The sequence below is a fragment of the Lactuca saligna genome, chromosome 2 (assembly GCF_052625555.1).
Source record: "Lactuca saligna cultivar CGN05327 chromosome 2, ASM5262555v1, whole genome shotgun sequence".
NCBI lineage: Eukaryota > Viridiplantae > Streptophyta > Magnoliopsida > Asterales > Asteraceae > Lactuca > Lactuca saligna.
Window position 1 is genome coordinate 138,176,395 of NC_136418.1, and position 18,586 is coordinate 138,194,980.

The 18,586-nt window shown below is 33.6% G+C and overlaps 2 protein-coding genes across 2 annotated transcripts; one reads left to right on the plus strand and one right to left on the minus strand.

Annotated features, from left to right (window-relative positions):
• Positions 1 to 1,816: 1,816 nt before the first annotated feature.
• LOC145031769 (protein PIN-LIKES 7-like) lies at positions 1,817 to 7,698 on the plus strand. The gene is made up of 10 exons (XM_078980392.1): positions 1,817 to 2,060; positions 2,163 to 2,242; positions 2,339 to 2,463; positions 6,053 to 6,174; positions 6,366 to 6,578; positions 6,662 to 6,766; positions 6,846 to 6,946; positions 7,055 to 7,107; positions 7,226 to 7,411; positions 7,493 to 7,698. Exons 1-10 carry the CDS (start codon positions 1,926 to 1,928, stop codon positions 7,624 to 7,626), a joined length of 1,254 nt encoding a protein of 417 aa, XP_078836518.1. The 5' UTR covers positions 1,817 to 1,925; the 3' UTR covers positions 7,627 to 7,698.
• Positions 7,699 to 7,720: 22 nt separating this feature from the next.
• On the minus strand, positions 7,721 to 13,070 carry EMB2763 (ribonuclease II family protein). The gene is made up of 22 exons (XM_078980391.1): positions 12,620 to 13,070; positions 12,349 to 12,486; positions 12,043 to 12,200; positions 11,878 to 11,933; positions 11,548 to 11,795; positions 11,076 to 11,473; positions 10,766 to 11,006; positions 10,539 to 10,695; positions 10,405 to 10,473; positions 10,152 to 10,277; positions 9,993 to 10,045; positions 9,808 to 9,914; positions 9,656 to 9,710; positions 9,469 to 9,568; positions 9,262 to 9,373; positions 9,042 to 9,162; positions 8,895 to 8,954; positions 8,712 to 8,817; positions 8,536 to 8,631; positions 8,345 to 8,426; positions 8,192 to 8,257; positions 7,721 to 8,101 (listed from the first exon to the last, which is right to left on the minus strand). Exons 1-22 carry the CDS (start codon positions 12,671 to 12,673, stop codon positions 7,903 to 7,905), a joined length of 2,802 nt encoding a protein of 933 aa, XP_078836517.1. The 5' UTR covers positions 12,674 to 13,070; the 3' UTR covers positions 7,721 to 7,902.
• Between the last annotated feature and the right edge of the window lie 5,516 nt (positions 13,071 to 18,586).

Below are 18,586 nucleotides of genomic sequence, written 5' to 3' on the forward strand. Positions count from 1 at the left end.
AAATGATTTGAGCTTGGTTTGGAACATTAGTTGAGCATCCTTAATATGCATTGAATATATGATGGGATTTGAGAGTAGCTGTGACAAAGGAGTGGTTCCTTAGAGAACAAAGGATCAAAAATTAAAATTGAAGGGAGCGATTCCCTTGAGTTTGACGAAATCAATTTTCTGGACACATATGCTACAAACTTAGGGATAGAATTTGCAACTTCATTCCATGAGGGTTATGGTAATGGTTATATGACTCTATAAAGTTTATCTAAATGAGTGATTCCTATTTACATGACCTTTGTGGTCATTAATTGATTCATTTTTTGAGTCAATTGCAACGGATTGGATTAGCATGAAGTGTCAATTTGGTAAAGTCTAAACCATTTGTCCCTTAAAAATAGAGGGGTTTATTTGAAAGTGTGGGATTGGGATGGATTAGTTACATAAGCATAACATCTTTGATTATGATCATATATACTCGTAAGCTTATAAGTACTATTATGAAATGTGTTGTGAAATGTAAAAAAGATTTTTGGAAATGAATTGTGATATAAGGAAATGGGTTTGAAAAAAGTTATTAATCCAGAAAAAGATTATTCAAATGCTTTTGGAAAGCTAGATTTAGGAACTGGGTTATTGTCATTACCCAATCAACTCGATAGTTGGATTCTAGTATTACTCACTAGGTTTCACAAGCCTAACATATTATTTCGATATGTACTTGCAGATTAAGGTTGAAGACTAGTAACGTATGTTTGGAGATTTTGAAGGCCATGCATATGGTTCAGTTAAATTTTTGTGAAGATATTTAATTGAAACCATCGTATTTAAACCTTGATTTTAAATTAGGGATGAGCAAAAGGACCGAACCGACCTGGACCCGGGAACCGGCTTCGGCCAAAATCAAGAACCGAACCGGCCCGGCAGTTCTAATTACCGGTTCTTGTCGTGTCGTCAAATGTTGGAACCGGTCCTCGAAAAATAGCATCATACGGTTCCGGTTTTTGTCGGTTCTACCGGTTCCAATTATATTAGTTCCGGTTCCCGGTCCCAGCCCGACCCGTTCCATCGTGTTCCGGTTATATCCACAAAAATAACGTCCCGACCCGACCGGTTCCATCGGGTTCGGGTTCCGGTTCCGGTACCGGTTCCCCGGTCCATATGTTCATCCCTATTTTAAACTGTTATTTGGTTTGGGACCAAATTTCGCATGTTTTCAAAATGATTTTAAAATTTTTTACTTAAAACTATTAGCCGAATGGTCATAAACACACTCTCTCTCGATTAACCATAAAACATATTTTGTAAATTAAGTCAAAAAGACGGTTAGTATCTTTATTAAATTCATTAAATAAAATAGAAACAAAGACTGATACATTTTTTTAATTGTTGAAGTTAATGTTAGTATTCATATTTTTTTTAAAAAAAATATAAAAATAAAAACAAAAATCTTAAAGCTAATTCTTCAACTTAAAAAATTGATTCATTGCAACTATCATACAAATCAATAGAACAATTTATTAAATGGAAAATCGGTTATAATAACTATTAAGAAATTTTGTTACTGCAATTCCTAAATCACAACTGGCCAGCGGCACTTATGAGTTATGATTCATTAAGCCCCAATTTCATGGAGGGCAGAATGGTAAACTCAGTCCATAAGAGGTGGCATCCAAGTCGACAGTCGACACTCATATATCTGATTTCTGCTGTTCACTTGTCATTATCATTCATTCAATGCTAGCGCCTTCATGAAATTTCAAAGTCACTCTTCTATTAATTCGTCTAAAAAATCTATGACACCAGATCCTAATTGACTTTAATTTAGGATCTTTCTTCCATTATCAATACCCTTGTATAAATATATAAAGAGAAAAAAAATAGACACAAACATAAGGATCGAACCTCAGAAAAGTATTCACAATTCACAAGAAATGGGTTTTTTGTCGTTGTTTGAGGTTGCATCAATGCCAATATTGGAGGTGTTGCTACTTAGTGCAATAGGAGCAATTATGGCTACTGATTACTTCAATATTCTCTCTAGTGATACTCGAAAATCACTAAATAGGGTACGTACATACTTGTTATAAAATAAAGCACGTTTAGTAAACTGTTTTTATGTTTCAACCCCACGATATATATTGTCTATAAGAAAATGTAACATTTTGCAGATTGTTTTTGTGGCGTTTACTCCCTCACTTATTTTTGCTAGTCTTGCCAAGACAGTCACCCTCGAAGACATTATCTCATGGTAACGTAATTAAAAGATTATTTTATTGTGCATGATGAGAATGATGAATATGTATATATCAATAATATATCATGGTGTTGTAAATTAATCTTGTAGGTGGTTTATGCCAATAAATATTGGAATAACATTTCTTTGTGGAGGAATATTGGGGTGGATTGCAGCAAAACTAATTAAACCAAAACCACATGTAGAGGGCTTACTCATAGCTATGTGCTCCACAGGTACTTATATAACTTATATTTCTCATTTTGTTTATCTACATATAACTTCACCAAACCAAACTTTTTACTAATCAAATGTAAGGATTTTTTTTCTTTTAATTATCTTAATAAAGTCTCAACTATTTGAACAAAGTCTAACAAAATATAATTTTATGACAAAATTACAAGATGGTCGGCCCTTCTTAATTTGTTTTGATACGAGTGGTCATTATGGTTTCAATTTCGTTTATAGATCCATGTAAAAAGATTTTTCTACCATTTTTAATTTCTTTTCTCACTTATTTAATGCTAAGTATAGATTTTTTAATATAAAAAAGAAAAAATAATAACTCACCCACCCTACAACTTTATCCGACGACTTCGTATTCATTAAAACTGATGGTAGTGGGGTCACTAGGACCCTCGCTAGCACAAGGCAAACATCGCTCCCTAGCATGCGCTAAGGGAGGTGCTAAGCAACACTCATTACCATCTTCAAAAGAGAAGAGAGACTCGACTTGCTAGTCATTGGTGTTTTTTTTTTGTTTTATCTTTTGCTTTTTATTTATTTATTTATTTTGCATCAGTCTTTTTGATTGGTTCTTTCTAATTTGACTTTTTTTTTTCTTTCTAAAATCCAAGTGTAGATGAAAACTTAGGTGGTAGAAAAAAATATGATTTGGCAATATGTTTAGCATATCCTAAACATATTATCACTCCTTATATCCTAAAGTTAAAATAAAACTATTAGGCCACTCGGAGTGGCTTCGGCAATCAGTTCGGCTATCTCGACAAACTCTGAGTCGAGGACTCGATATGCCGAGCTCGGCTCGGCAACTCGGTGGAAACTTGCCGACGAGAGACAAAGAAAGAGAGTAGAGAGAGATGGTTTCTTCGATGAATTTGTTGTGTACCCTTGTGTAGGAAGAAGATAATCGGATTTGCAACTTTGGTAGATTTGGTCCCTGTAGTTTCGTGTAATGACAAATCTTTCTCTAAAGTTTGAAATATCTCTTCAAAACTAACTTCATGAAATTACAAAATACCCCCATGAACTTATAAAACCTATTTATATTAAATAAATCGATTTAATTTAAATTATTATTATTATTATTATTATTATTATTATTATTATTATTATTAATTTAACCCCTTAGTTTTTGATAATTTTTTTATGTTAATTAATTTAAAATAAAAAATAACATGTCAAGTATGTCAATCCACACCATGTAAATGACAAAAATTTGAAGTAGTGTGACAAATCATATGTGGCGCCTACGTGGACCGTGACAAACTTGGCATCACTTCCTCCGACCTTAATGGTATATTTCTTTTTGGGAATACCAAGAAAGTTACCAATTTATGTACATTGGAGAGTGCTTCCATTGTTGAAAGTTAGAGATACTCATAGTTTTTAGACTTTTCAGATCAGAATTCTGGTTTTCAATGAGCTTCAAACAAAACCCATGAACATAAAGAATTGTACGTTTCTAGGTAAAGAATGTGAAGGTAGAAGGCGATCAGATGAACAAAAAGAATAAAAGGGGCGTAAGATAAAGATGAAGGCATAAGGCGATCAGATGAAGATGCTTAGAGAGGAAGGATGGAGGCATGACGATTGGGTTTTATTAGGTGTGGGTTAACCAGGGTTGGGCTAGGGTATTTAATTTTTTATAGCTAAAATTAGTTTTCAAAAACATAAAAGAAAGACAAAACTATAAAATTGCTCCATCTAGTTTCGAAAAAACAGTGAATAAGTTCCAAAATGTTTCCGACTTCCATGAAAGGTTCAAAATTAGGATTTTTCGTGGTTTTAGTCCTAAAAATGTTAAAATTACTATTTTGCCCTTATTATTTCTATCTTACATTTTTATTTGTTTTAGTATTTAAATAATCATAAAAAAAATTAAAAATTATCACCCTCTTGTATAATTATGAAAAAATAAAAAATAAAAATCAACTACTCCTCTCTCTCTCTCTCTCTCTCAAATGACACCAACCAGGCAACTACCCCATCCTAATTTCACTTATTAACCACCACACCCCTCCATCTCCACCACCCTAATCTTTATATTTTCATGTGGCCTACCCCCCATCGTCGGCATTGTTGCCTACACTGTCCTTTTTTATCGACCCATCGTCGGCCATAGCTTCATATTAATGAGCATGAACTTTATCTGGGTTCTTTAAGTTCATATTCTTCATCTACATGCATCTTCTTATTCCTCTAGCTGTAAATCCGACGACCTTCTTATCGGAGATGCATCTCTAGGTAGAACAAGTCCAATGACCTTCTTATCATTGTCGACCCTAGAAATTCAGACATCCAATTTGGGGGTTTTATGCACAATCAATAACAAACATGGATGCAAGTACAAAATTTCTTTGGCTTATGCAATGCTAGAATGTGGATTCAACAAAGATATCATGTCTATTGGAGAATATGAGATTTTACAGAATTTAGATCAATTGAATGGAGAAAGAAAAAGCAGTGATGCTATTGGTTCTGATTTGGGGTATCGAAAACGGTGTTGGTTGATTTCTTGCTAACCTTCATTCATCCACACCGATGTTCAGACCTGAATCCCCTTCATATGAGTTTTGTTGATGCTAGTGTTCTTATCAGTGAAGATGGGTGAGTCTTGCTTTTAGCCCTATTACAAAACAATATGATACCCTTCGTAAGGAATCACCAAGAGGATTAGCGGAGTACCAATTCTGGAAGAGAATTGAGTCAACGAGGTAGCATTTTCACATGAACTGCTCAATACTCATACAAGTCATCATCAGAATATCTCCATTGTGATGATGAGTCTTCATTGTAAATCGATGTTGAAGAAGTTGTTGACAATAAAACTAGAACTCTTCCATGGAATCCTGCAGAAGTAGGCAACATTTGTGTGTATGTGTGTGTGTATGAGAGAGAGAGAGAGAAAGGATTAATATAACTATACAAAAAGGAAAAGGAAAAGAAATTAAAAAAGAATCATTGAAAGGGCATATTAGTCATTTTAGGTTGTATGTGGACCAAATTCACAGATAATAGAGTTTGAGAGGACCAAATCTACGAAAAGTTTCTGATTTTGGATCATCCATGCAAGTCGAAAAGATTTTGTACCTCATCCAAAGTTTTTTACAAACCACAATGACCAAATTTGCATTTTTGTCTAAAAGAAATTAAAAAGGACAAATAAGTTATTTTGTAACCATATATGTATGTGGACCAAATTCACAGATAATAGAGTTTGAGAGGACCAAATCTACGGAAATTTTCTGATTTGGATCATCCATGCAAGTCGTAAAGATTTTGGACTTCATCCAAAGTTTTTTTACAAACCATAATGACCAAATTTGCAGTTTAGACTTAGGACAACCATGTAAGATTTTGAAACCACGTAGACTTTTCATATAAAAAAAAATGACTGAGTTTGTGACTTTTGATAAACAATAGGGACATGAAATTTTGTCTAATTTTGTTGATATTTTCATACATCACATATGAAAATTCTCTTTTAACTTTGTCATTTTTGCTACTAAGTGCTAAACATTTTTTATTGAAACTTACATGGTCTATTGTTTCTTTATTTGTATTGATCTTCTTCAATGGTAGGAAATCTTGGAAACATGTTATTGATAATTGTCCCTGCAATCTGCACCGAGGGTAGTAGTCCTTTTGGAGAACATCATATCTGCAAATCCAAGGGACTCTCGTATTCATCATTTTCAATGGCGGTGAGCCAGTTTTTTGTTCATTAAATCATGGAAACATGTTATTGATACGGCATGTTGATATACTTCGGAGTCTTCATTAAAGCTTCAAACTCTCACAACTAAATTTGAACTCAACAATTAAATTTAACCAAATTGTGTTTTATGTTGTGACATGAATCATTAGTGGAATCTAACTCAAGATTATGGTACAGTTGTCCGGTTTATACGTTTGGACATACACTTTCCAGTTAATAAAAAGGTCGGGTGAAAAGTACATGAAAGAAGTCAATGAATTACTACAAGAACCCAACAAAGACTTAAATGCAAATGACAAAACTCATCTTCTAAATGGAAAGAGCCAAGAATATATCGATGTAGTTGTGCCATTGTCATTTCCAACTAGTGAAGACAAACAAATACAACCCGTAAGCCTTTAGAGTTAAACTAACAGTACGTTGATAATTATGTTGTATAAAAAGTTAATCTTATCATCCACGGATTTGTGCAGAGTGTAAACAAGAATGAGAAAAAAGACAAATCTTTCTCAAGTAAACTAGTGGACATACTCCACATGGTAGTGGAAAAACTCATGGCTCCTCCAACCGTTGGTTCTGTAAGTTTCATAAAATCATTTTATAATGATGATACATGTCTACTTGAAGCTTCCAATAATCTAGTTAATCTGCCCTTAGATTGTAGGATTGATATTTGGGGCAACCCCATGGCTGAAAAAGCTTGTGATCGGTGATGATGCTCCATTACGAGTGATCCAAGATTCTATCACTCTACTTGGGTAATCTTGTTTGTCTTTGGTTGAATTTAGTATTTGTGTAAAAACCTTTTGTTTTGGCTTTATTATATATCTAACACTAACATTTTAACGTTTTTTATATAAATCTAGAGAAGGAACAATACCTTGTATCACTCTTATACTAGGAGGAAACCTAATACAAGGTAAAGAACCATGAAAATTGAAGTTGGTAGCTTCTTAAACCATTCATATTTTCGGGATGAAAAATCACTTTTTTTAAAAAAAAAAAGTAATTTGATTTGAAAATCAACTTGATTACAGGTATGAGAAGAGCAAGCATTAAGCCTATTATCATCATCACAATCATTTGTGTACGATTTGTGATTCTTCCAATAGTTGGAATCTTTGTGATCAAGACAGCTTCTGGTTTGGGATTACTTCCTCATGATCCCCTTTTCAGTTTTGTGCTATTGATTCAGTACACAGTGCCACCAGCAATGAATATCAGTAAGCAACTTTTGTCTTATTGCATTACATAAGATTAAAATACCATAAAAACAAACGGTTGATAATATGATTTGGATACAGGTACAATGACACAATTGTTCGATGTGGCACATGAAGAATGTTCACTACTGACGATGTGGAGTTATTTAGCTGCAGCATTTGCACTTACTGCATGGTCGACAGTGTTCATGTGGATCTTGACATCAAGATCATGATTGTTACACATCATTTTTATGGAAAAAAGAAAAAAAAAATATATATATATATATATTTTTTACTTTTACTTATATACGTATCCTAAGCACATAATGGACACTCAAAAAGGATCTTTTTTCATGTTACATAAAAATAAACAATCATTCTCAAAATCCATTGACAAGTACAAAACTGCGTGTATGTCCTAATATCTCTACTGCAATCTTAATACAAGCTACAAGTAGTAGTATTATATAAAAGTATAAAACAAACAAGAGTTTAAATTATTATAATAGTTAAATAAGAGTGAGTTGAAGTTTAGGGCGATTGGGTTGTGGTTCAACAACTTCCATGTGGATTTTTACAGACTGAAGAACACCATAAGCAATTGATCCATCAGTCTTTTTGATCTTCTGTTGCTGTTCATCCACCACCCATTCTCCACCTCCTTTCTCACCTCTCATTGTCAAGTACACTGGCCCTTCAATACCATACCTACATACCAAAAGTCAAATCCATCAACCTCAAAAGTCAAACCATGTAAAAATAATTAACAATTTATATATACATATAATAAAGTCATACTTTGGCACAAAAACAATAAATCCATTCGCTCTTATCTTCACAATTCTAGCTTCAGTGTCAGCAGGCCTACAAAACCATGATGATGATGATGATGATTATAAAGATGTGTGTGTGTGTGTGTGTGTGAAGTAGGAAGGGCTATGTTGGAAATACCTTTTTCTGAAAAATATAATAGTATGAAGCTCAATAGAGGAGCGACTTGCCATCTGAGCATTTCTATGTCGATAATTTAGATCTGAATAAAAAATTAAATGAGAAATAGACATTTACCATGTTACATAATTGGTTAAAATTAATGAAAAAAAAATGTTTTTTTTAATTTCATATGATTATTTATGTCTTACTGTCGGCAATGCTAGTGAGTTGTGGTCTATCTTGGAATATGGTTGGCAGTTTGTATATCCCTAAAGATGCAGCAAGCAATCTGTGCACTATCACATCTGCAACCAATTTTATATTTTTTTTTAATAAAATTCAAAACAAGAAAAATAATTATTTTATTGAGTTTTAATATAATTACCTGCATATCTTCTAATTGGTGAGGTGAAATGTGTATATAAAGGTGCAGCAAGCCCATAATGGTGAAACTCCGGGGGGCTAAGGTCCCCACTACAGAAGTAAACAGCCTGAAGTGGAAATTTATTTATTTTGTTCCCATGATTTAAATAATAATAATAAGATTTAATAATAGTAGAATACAAACCTGTGTCATACATCTAGTTGCTAGGATACGGATCAATTTATTGAAGTATGGATCATCACCCTGGATTTTTTATTTTTTTTTTATAATAAAAAGTTAGTTAGAGAGTTTTATAATGATAAGTGAATGAAATTGGAAAGTCAAACTAACCACAGCCTGGTCAAGTGAGTCAGCAAGTGATTTGGATGATGAGACATCAAGGTCAAGGCCAACAGAAGCAGCAGTGCGTAATAAAGGTTCAAGCATTTCCTTTGTTGGACTAGGATGTCGCCTGTAAATAATATTTATTTAATTAATTAAAATAATAATAATAATAATGATAATATATCCATTAATGTTAAAAGAAAGTGAGAAAGTATTATTAATTAACCTTAAGAGGGAGCACTGAGGGAAGCTTTTAAGGATTTGTTCAGCAACCGAAACATTGGCAGCAAGCATAAACTCTTCAACCATTTGGTTTGCTTCTCGGATTTGATACATGCCTAATAAGTAGCAAAAATGTAATTTCAATGAATTATCTAATAATAATTTATTATGTGAATATAGTTACTTATTATTAAACAAATCAAAATTTTACCAATATCAAGAGGATCATGAGTCTCGGTGTCAACTTGGAATTTGACTTCTGCAGAAGCAAGTGTTATGGCCCCTCTTTCAATACGCCTTTGCCTCATTATCTATAAACCAAATGACATAAAAAAATAAAAATTAAAAATTAAGATGATAGCTGGAAATATATGTTTAATAAGTTGCATGATACATACCTTTGCTAAAGTATTCATATTTCGTAAATCTATAGTTACTGGATCCATAAGTCGGCTGAAAGTAATAAAAAAAAAAAATTGACATTATGAATTATAAAATGAAAGTTATTTAAAATTTCAAATAATTTATAGAATAAGGAACTTTCATGCACCTGTCATCCATTCTTGCTTGAGCTTCAACATATGACAAAGCAGCACATGACTTGATGACACTCTTTGTGTATCTAGTAGATATAACATGTGCTTCAGGAGTCATTTCCTGTATTTTTTTTTTTTAAAAAATTAATTTCTTGTAATTAATATGACTAGACCCAGATAAGTTAATAAAAAAACATACCCATATAACCGAAAAGGCAAGTCTCTCCACATCAGCACGAAGAGAACATATATCTATAAAGTCAATCCAGTCAGAAACTGATAATTCAATATTTATATATTTATATAATAATGCAAAGTTTATCATTTATATATTTATAAAATTATAAAATATAATTACCTTCTGTAAGAGGTTTGGGAAGCATGTCTATACGGCGTTCAACAAGGTAAGTAGAGGTTCCTCTTTGTGTAGCTTCACTATCAAGTGGTGTGCCAGGGTGGACAAAATTCGTGACATCAGCAATATCTTTTCAAATACAGTAAAGGATACTACATTATATATACAAAATAAAAAAATATATCAATTCTGTTCTTAAAAGATGTCAATTTAAGTTCATGATTATAATTTAAAAATAAAATTGGGCTGAGGATACGAACTCCAACTTCAAAGTTCCCATTTGGAAGCAAAGTACAGTTTAATGCATCATCAATATCCTTACATCCTGCACCAATCAAAAACATTATTCATTTGCAAGAATCAAGACCAAGGGTATTATCGTCTTTTTACCTGGAGGATCCACACTAAATATTCTTAAATGTCTCAAATCCTGTCTTATTGGATTTGACAGATCTTCAGGGGATACTGACCAAGGTAATGGTGGTAAACATGATAAAACTTGAGCAGAAAATGGTCTTGCATCTATATCATTCTCTATTAACACAACCTACAACATTTTTCCCCAAACATTGTAATAATATAATAATAATAATTATTAATTAATAATAAAATAATACCTCTGTTTCGGTTTCTCTATCTCCAATATCTCCTATTGTACGAACATAATGACCAGAAGGGTATTTAGATTGACAATCCCAAGTATCAACAGAAACAATAATCCTTTTATCTAGAAGATTCCCAAGTTGTCTTGTTTGGATTCTTATCTTAGGAAACCTCCGATCCTTGGACACAAATAAAGCATGTGCAATTCCTGCATTGCCAGCTGGCATAGCCATAGGCTCCAAAGATCCACAATATCTGTGTGTAAACATAATGTCAAGTCAAAAGCAAAAAAGAAAACAAAAAATTACAATTTGTTAAACTTACGCATGCCAGTTCCGCTTTATAATCCCAACAACACGTCCAGAAGGGCGAGAAGGGGCAATATTGGAATTTATGGAGGAACCTTGTGGCAAATTTGTAATTCTTGGAGCATCATCTGCACTGTTGGGTGCGAGGTGAATGGAGTCATCTTCTTCATCATCTTCCTCAGCTATGGAAAGGGATTTTTCAGTATGCCATTGATCTTGAGGTAAAAGTTCAACAGCTACAACATCTCCATCAAAAGCTCTGTTCATGTTTCCACGCCCAAATATTATTATTTCATCACCAATACTTTCACTTCCAACATATGCTTCAAATGGATTATATCGGTTGACACGAAGCTTTCCTTGATGATATATTCCACATCGGATTCCAGATGTGATTTCTGACATGGGTTTATGCTGCATTACAAAATAAACATGTGATTGATGTGGATAAAAACTAATTAAACATTTTGGGAATAGAATATCAATACCTCGGTATATATGACTTTCTTCTTTGAAGGCCTTAAGTCTTCAATTTCCATATCCTCAGAGAAGTGAGGTTGAACAAGAAGATCAAGAAGAGCTGGTTGATTTAGTGATTTTACATATGACTCGATTGTATCTGCTGAAATTCCTTCTTCAGTGGCTTTTCTTTTGTTTTCTCTGTCATTTGTGATCATTAAAACTCTTGTGGGCCCACCAAGATGGTTCTTGTACCATTGTGCTGCTACCCGAATGGCTGAAAGTGTGACATATATAAGTATTTTACAATATTAATATATTATAATATAGTTTTATTATATAAGAATAAGACATCAAACCTCTGTCATTGCGATCATTTGGACTCTCTCCTGCCATACCCTTCACATATGTGTCTCTGAAATATATAGAGGAAAATGTCCAGATGTTCAATAGCATGTTAAAATTTGATGAACATTTGATTTTGAATACATTGAGAAATCTTATAAGTGAATAAAGAGGCTTACTTATGGTGTTCATTAGAAAACACAAAGAATCTTCTTAAGGTGTTGCTACATAAGGCTCTCAATCTGTTGTAAACTGCAAGATTCTTGTTCTTGACTTCTTCCAATACCACAGAGAGCACCACAACATCGTCAATTGCTGGATTTTCGAGCAAATCAATCTGAAACGTAGAAGAAAATGTGTGAGGGTATGTAAAGAGAGGTTTAACAGTAATTAGTGACAAAGAAGGTTATTATGAGGGAAAATAAAAAGAAACTTCGCCACAAACATCCTGAATGAATTATCAAATGAAAAAACTTTAAGTGTACCTGATTCAGAACAACATTAGTATCAACAACAAGGATTGTGGAGTCAGGGGAGCTGAAACGAGCGCTTTTTGTATCACAATTTTGGCAAAACGAAGCCCCACAGTATATATCATCTCTAAGGTAATGTTCTCTGACCACCTGTGTTCAGAAAGCAATTGTTACTCACCATATGTAAAACTAACTGCTGACAAGCAAAAGATGATTATGTAAAGTAATTATTTGGGTTATCAGGTTTAGGGATTTCTAAGGGAATACAAAGTTAAGAACTTACCTTGATAACTTTCCCTTGTTTCGTTTTCCGCACGAATGACTTGTTTTGTAACATGATCTTTTGCTATTAATCGAGTGCTCCAACTGCGGTGTTTATTATCAGAAGCGAAGAATAAATGAGGGTTTGTGCTCCAACCCTACTCCTATGGCGGCGGGTTATGGTATGTTCGATTATTGAGTTGCACGCCTCTAGTTTGATTCGTATAGCTCTTCGAATTCTCTGGCGTTGGTATCTGTGAAACGGATTTGAAATTTAAATTGAGGTCGTTAGGGGACGAAGGCCAATGCCGGAGAAGGCCAGGAGTTGGCAAAAGCTAGCTCCGGTGGAGAGTGAGAAAGAGGAAGAGAGGCGGACGAAGAGGGCGATGCGAGTGATAATTATAGAGAGACGGGAGCTATATGAACTTGAGGGCAACGAAACCAATCCCATGGATTTGGGTGTTGAAATTAAATTTTTGGGAAATAGAAATAGAAATAGAAAGGATTTATAAAAACCTATACAAACAGGATTCTCTTTAAATTCTGGGATTTATAATAGTATTTTTAATTTTCTAACCAAAACATAAGATTTTTCTGCGGGTGAATTGTGTTCTAGAAAGTAGAAACCGGTCCGAAACCAAAATTGTGATGTTGTGTAAACTAGGTTTTGTCAATCGTATCGTGTTCAGGTTGGCGAGTTGACGGATCAAAATACACCAACTCAAATACGACCCATTTAATTATATAGGTCATGAATTTGCGGGTTTGGAACATAAACTCATATATGATCTGTCAACCCATTTATTTATACGAGTTCATAGGTTGGCGATTCGTAAGTTAGATTTTGGTTTGTGGGTTCGTAAGTCAGATTCCATAAATAAAAGTGATCATTACACATGTATAAATTTATGATGCAAACATATCCGAATTTTAGACACTTAAGTCTTAAACATTCAAATGAAAATAAAAAAATTCATAGTTAAATTAAAATATTAATACAAACGCCAAACGACACACATGTTGCATAGGTCTAATGGTCAATGGCATCCTATCCTAATGTATAAATTGTATAATACTTTTAATACATTATATATATATATATATATATATATATATATATATATATATATATATATATATATATATTAAGAAACTCATATATAATCTGTTTAATAAACGGGTTGACGGGTTTGCGAGTTGACAGGTTGGCGGGTTGAAAAACTCAACCAAAACTCGTTTATTTCGTGTTATGTCGTGGTTCGTATCTCCGGCCGTGTTGACAACTATTAGGCATAGTGCAAACAAAAAACCAACACGTATATATGTATATATGGTTCCAATTAGGTTTTTCAATACCAAAACCAATTTTAGGACCGAATATATTAATTAGCCAATATTTGATTTCAATGTTGTGAAAAAACCAATGGATTCAAAATGGATTTGAATATCAAAATGCAAAATTAGATTCATATAATTCAAGAAAATGGATTCAAGATGAAAATTTAGATTCAAAAGATGGATTAAAATGGATTTGGAATGAAAATGCGAAACTTGATTCAAGATATGGAAATGATGGATTCACAATGGATTCAAAATACATAATAACCCACGGGACATATGGATTCAAAATTGTTCAAAATGCAAATCGATTTCGGTTGAAAACCTAAACCGGACGACCGAAACCAGTATGGACCGAAACCCATTTTTTTAAAATGAAAACCGAATGGGAATGTATATTTTGTTCTAAATCGGTTCAATTCCGGTTGGTATTCGGTACGGCTGGATTTCACATACCATGTATGCTCACCTCTATTATTTTTCAAGATTCAAATCCGTTAATATCGCTTTAATGCTCCATGTTTGTGCCAAGGGGCTGATATCAGTACCTTTGTTGATGTTTGTTTTTCTAATATAAATTTTAATATATAAAATAAATTATATAAAAATACAAGATAAGCATTTAGAAGAAAAAAATTATGTATAATAACAAATGTGATTCCTAAAATTAAAACATCATGGAGATTGAATACCATATGCGGGTGTATCAAAAAAGAAAGACAAAACTTCAAAAATGGTCCCTATGATTTTCAAAAATATCAAGTTGAGTCCCTAAGTTCAAAAAACCTCACAGATGGTCCATGTGGTTTCAAAACTTTTAACATTTGGTCCTTCCGGCTCACTCCGTTAGCAAATAGCCGTTAAGTAAGGGGCATTTTTGTCATTCCACTACTCAGGGACCATTTATGAGGTTTTGTATTACTTTTTTTTAAATAAATAAATAAATAAATTTTAATATGCAAGGGGTCCCCTCCCTTTCTCTCTCCTCTCTCTCTCTCTCTCTCTATCTCTCTCTTAGTTTGTCTCCTCCCCTTTCTCTCTTCTTCCCCATTCTTCTTCTTCCTCCAGAAAATAAACCCCTTGCTTCCCTATTGTCTGCAAGCAAAGAACTGCAACTCTGATGCATGTCTCAAAATGACCTTCAACAAGTTCTCTTTCTCTACAGACGTTTCCTTTGCTGCGTTTTCTGATTCTTTTCCTCGTGTTTGAGGATGTCTTAGAGCTTCCAATCTCATTCCCTTGTTTGGTTCACTCACAGGGTTTGGTTTTGCATGCCTTTCATTAAAGAATACGGAGCTTTATAGTTTGCTAAAGAACCAAATGATGGTGATTTTGGGGTTAATGACTCCATTTGATTCATGTAAGACTTGATCTGATAACCATGAACAATAGCTGGTTGATCATCGAACCCAATAGAAAGATTGAGGGATTCGAAGACCATTAGAAGATGATTGAAGGCGAAGGCTATGGTATCGCTTTTCACCAAGGTAAAATCACATTGAGGTTTGACCATTCTGCATACGATTCTAGTATTTGCTTTTGATTCCATAACAATGAAGACGAGCTTGGGCCCCGGTGAACCCAGTAAATCGATTTAGTGGTCGTTTGCACACTATAATGTGTTGTTGCCTTCGAATTCATGTTCGCCTTTGAATTTATTCCAAGTAATTTGTCAAGTTTTCTTGTTTTTGCTTCCGGCGTTGGTTCACCATGGTAATAAGATTTCAGATGAATGTTCATCTTTTATGGATTGACAATATTTTCTGGATTTGATCTTGGAAGAAGATGATTCTCATTACAATCATGTGAATTTGATCATTTTGAAACGGCTGAACCCAAATCATCTTTTCCAACGATCTGCCACCATGGACTTGATACCTCACTGTTTTTCTCAATCTCGACCTAGTGTTGTTGCTAATTGGTTTTGGTTTTGTTGGGAAGAAGGAATATGACATTCCGATCCGGTAGAAGTGATATTAACTGGTTTTAACTCTTTCAAAAATGATCAAAGAAAACCCCCAATAGTTACGATGGTTATTTCAACGAAGATGAAGATTGGAGTTAGATTAGATCTAAAAAAATCGTGATCAGATAAAAAGGAAGCAGGGGAATTTTTTCTGGATGAAGAAGAAGAATGGAGAGAGAGAGAGAGAGAGAGAGAAAAAAAAAAAAGGTGGGTGGGACCCCTTGCATATTAAATTGTATTTATTTATTTAAAAAGGTAATACAAAACCTCATAAATGGTCCCTAGTAGTGAAATGACAAAAATGGCCCTTACTTAACGGCTAATTGTTAACGGAGTGAGTCGGAATGACCAAATGTTAAAAGTTTTGAAACCACAGGGACCACCTGTGAGGTTTTTTGAACTTAGGGACTAAACTTGATATTTTTGAAAACCACAGAGACCATTTTTGAAGTTTTGTCAAAAAAAAAATTTAGCAAGACCAGGCCCTCAACACACTTGGGCTGGAGCTGGGGCTGTTGGGCTACATTTGATTAATACAAATTACAAATTATGATTAGAAAAAAGATAAAATTATAAATAATAAAAGAAAAATTAAACTCTTTTTTGCATATATATACTTGACTTTTGGTCCCTTGACTCTAGCAAAAATACTCTGATATGTGTTTCAAAGTTCAAACTGTTGTCGCTTGACTGCTTATATAACTTGCGCATTCTAGTGTTTGAACATAGTTCAATGGTTACTCTTTCATTCCTATAACTTTTAAGTTTGAACACAAGCAACAAAAAATTAATTTCCATATTTCAAAGACAATATTGCATAAAACTAAGGTTACGCTTAAAATACTCTTGTCTCCTTCAACGCAGCAACATTGATTAATACTTTTCTTGTAATTTTACTTTTTTTTTTTGTTACGGTATTTAAAACAATTTTTATCTAACCCGAAAAATATTGTATTTGGATATATTTTTTTATAGAATTTAAGAGCCAAAGACTTGATTGCATGCATGTCCCATTAGGGTTTTCATTTACAAAGTTCATAAAGAGATATCACACATTTAAATAAAGAAAAGATGATAACTAGGTAATCAGATAAGGATGTATGGATTCATTCATCCCCTTTAAGTTTCAGCATGTAAGTCTTGAATGCTCAACTTGTCAAGTAAGCTTTGTAATTGTTTTGTGTCACACTCTGATGAAACTACCCACCACTTGCAATTTCATATCAACATACACAAGTTTTTTCTTTGGTCTTGGTATGTTCTCTTAGAAAATAAAATTTCATTTTCGGCGTGTTTCTTCCATTCGTGGAAAACATGATTTTAGGCAAATGGAGTTGGCCATGTTGGTGTCACTTACAAAGTCTTCAATACCAACGTACCCAAAGGACTTCACTAACAATAATTGTCATACTGCGGTATTCTGCTTCAACAGATGAACGTGAAACTACATTTTGTTTATTCGTCTTCTACAAAATCAATGTTTGTCCTAAAAGAAGCAAATAACTGGTCCTCAATAGCCTTGTAAAAGCACATCCTAACCAATATGCATCAGTCAAAAAATGAAACGTGGTCCAAACCACCATCTTATGGTATTAATATCCCTTAAATCAAAGTTGTATTTGGAGTTATCTTTGAGTACCAAAGCACTCTTAAAGTTGCAATTGTGTGTTGTACTTTAGGATCTGAAACAAACTAACTTAGCATGTCGACTGCCTAAGCAATGTCAGACCTAACTGCTTGAAGATAAAGTAACCTACCCATCAGATGTTGATATTGATTTGCTTTAACCTGTGGGTTATCATCACACTCATCTGACTGCAAGTTTTGATCCTTGGAAGATATATTTAGGTTTGCACGCTTGCATTCCATGATCTCCCAGGATGTCAATAGTGTATTTTAAGTTGATTTAGAAAAAGCCCGTTATGTGTCTTAGCCACATAGAACCCTAAGATATATATTAATGGGACCACGTCTTTAATGTTATACTGATTTGTTAAGTTGATCCATTGTTTCACGTATTCTTATTGCATCGTCCCAACAATGATCACATCGTCCATATAAATCAAGTTTGTAACAAAATACTTCAGTTATTGTGTATAAAATGAAAAGCATCAACATTTGACTACTCAAAGTTTAACTGAGTTAACGGCATTATAAAATATGGCACCAGTTACGTGAGGCACGTCGAAGTACATAAAGAGACTTTCCTAATCTATAAACTCTTGTATTTCTTTCCTTTGCAAAACCTTTTGGTATTTTCATGTATGCTTCCTTATAGAGGTCCACATGCAGGAAAGCATTGTTAATGTCCAAATGATGAATGATTCAATCCTTCTTCGTACTTATAGCAAGTAAAGTCCTATTACAAGTGCATCATGGAAGACAACACCTTTCATTGTGTAAATACATTCACCATTAAACATGCCTTTTACCTTTCGACTTCACCAATCGGCTTGTACTTTATCTTGGAAAGCCACTTGGAGTGAATGGTACGTTTCTCTACTGGTAAATGTTCGAATGTCCACGTTTCGTTTTCTTCAAGTGCCTTTAATGCTTTTTTTTGCATGGTTTCTAGCTATATGCATTTTTATACTTGTTTAAAATTCCTTGGTTTATCACTTAAAATGTAACACTCATGCTTCCAGGTATCATGTTTAATTATGTTTTTGGAGGACTATTGAGCGA

Bases quoted from the DNA above. Each gene is read 5' to 3' on its own strand.
- LOC145031769 (XM_078980392.1), top strand. From the start codon at position 1,926: ATGGGTTTTTTGTCGTTGTTTGAGGTTGCATCAATGCCAATATTGGAG. The intron at 6,175-6,365 runs GTGAGCCAGTTT...ATTATGGTACAG, and splicing joins ATTCATCATTTTCAATGGCG to TTGTCCGGTTTATACGTTTG. The intron at 6,767-6,845 runs GTAAGTTTCATA...ATCTGCCCTTAG, and splicing joins CTCCTCCAACCGTTGGTTCT to ATTGTAGGATTGATATTTGG.
- EMB2763 (XM_078980391.1), bottom strand. From the start codon at position 12,673: ATGTTACAAAACAAGTCATTCGTGCGGAAAACGAAACAAGGGAAAGTT. The intron at 11,474-11,547 runs GTATTGATATTC...TTTGTAATGCAG, and splicing joins AGAAAGTCATATATACCGAG to CATAAACCCATGTCAGAAAT. The intron at 9,374-9,468 runs GTAAAATTTTGA...GCTACTTATTAG, and splicing joins TCATGATCCTCTTGATATTG to GCATGTATCAAATCCGAGAA.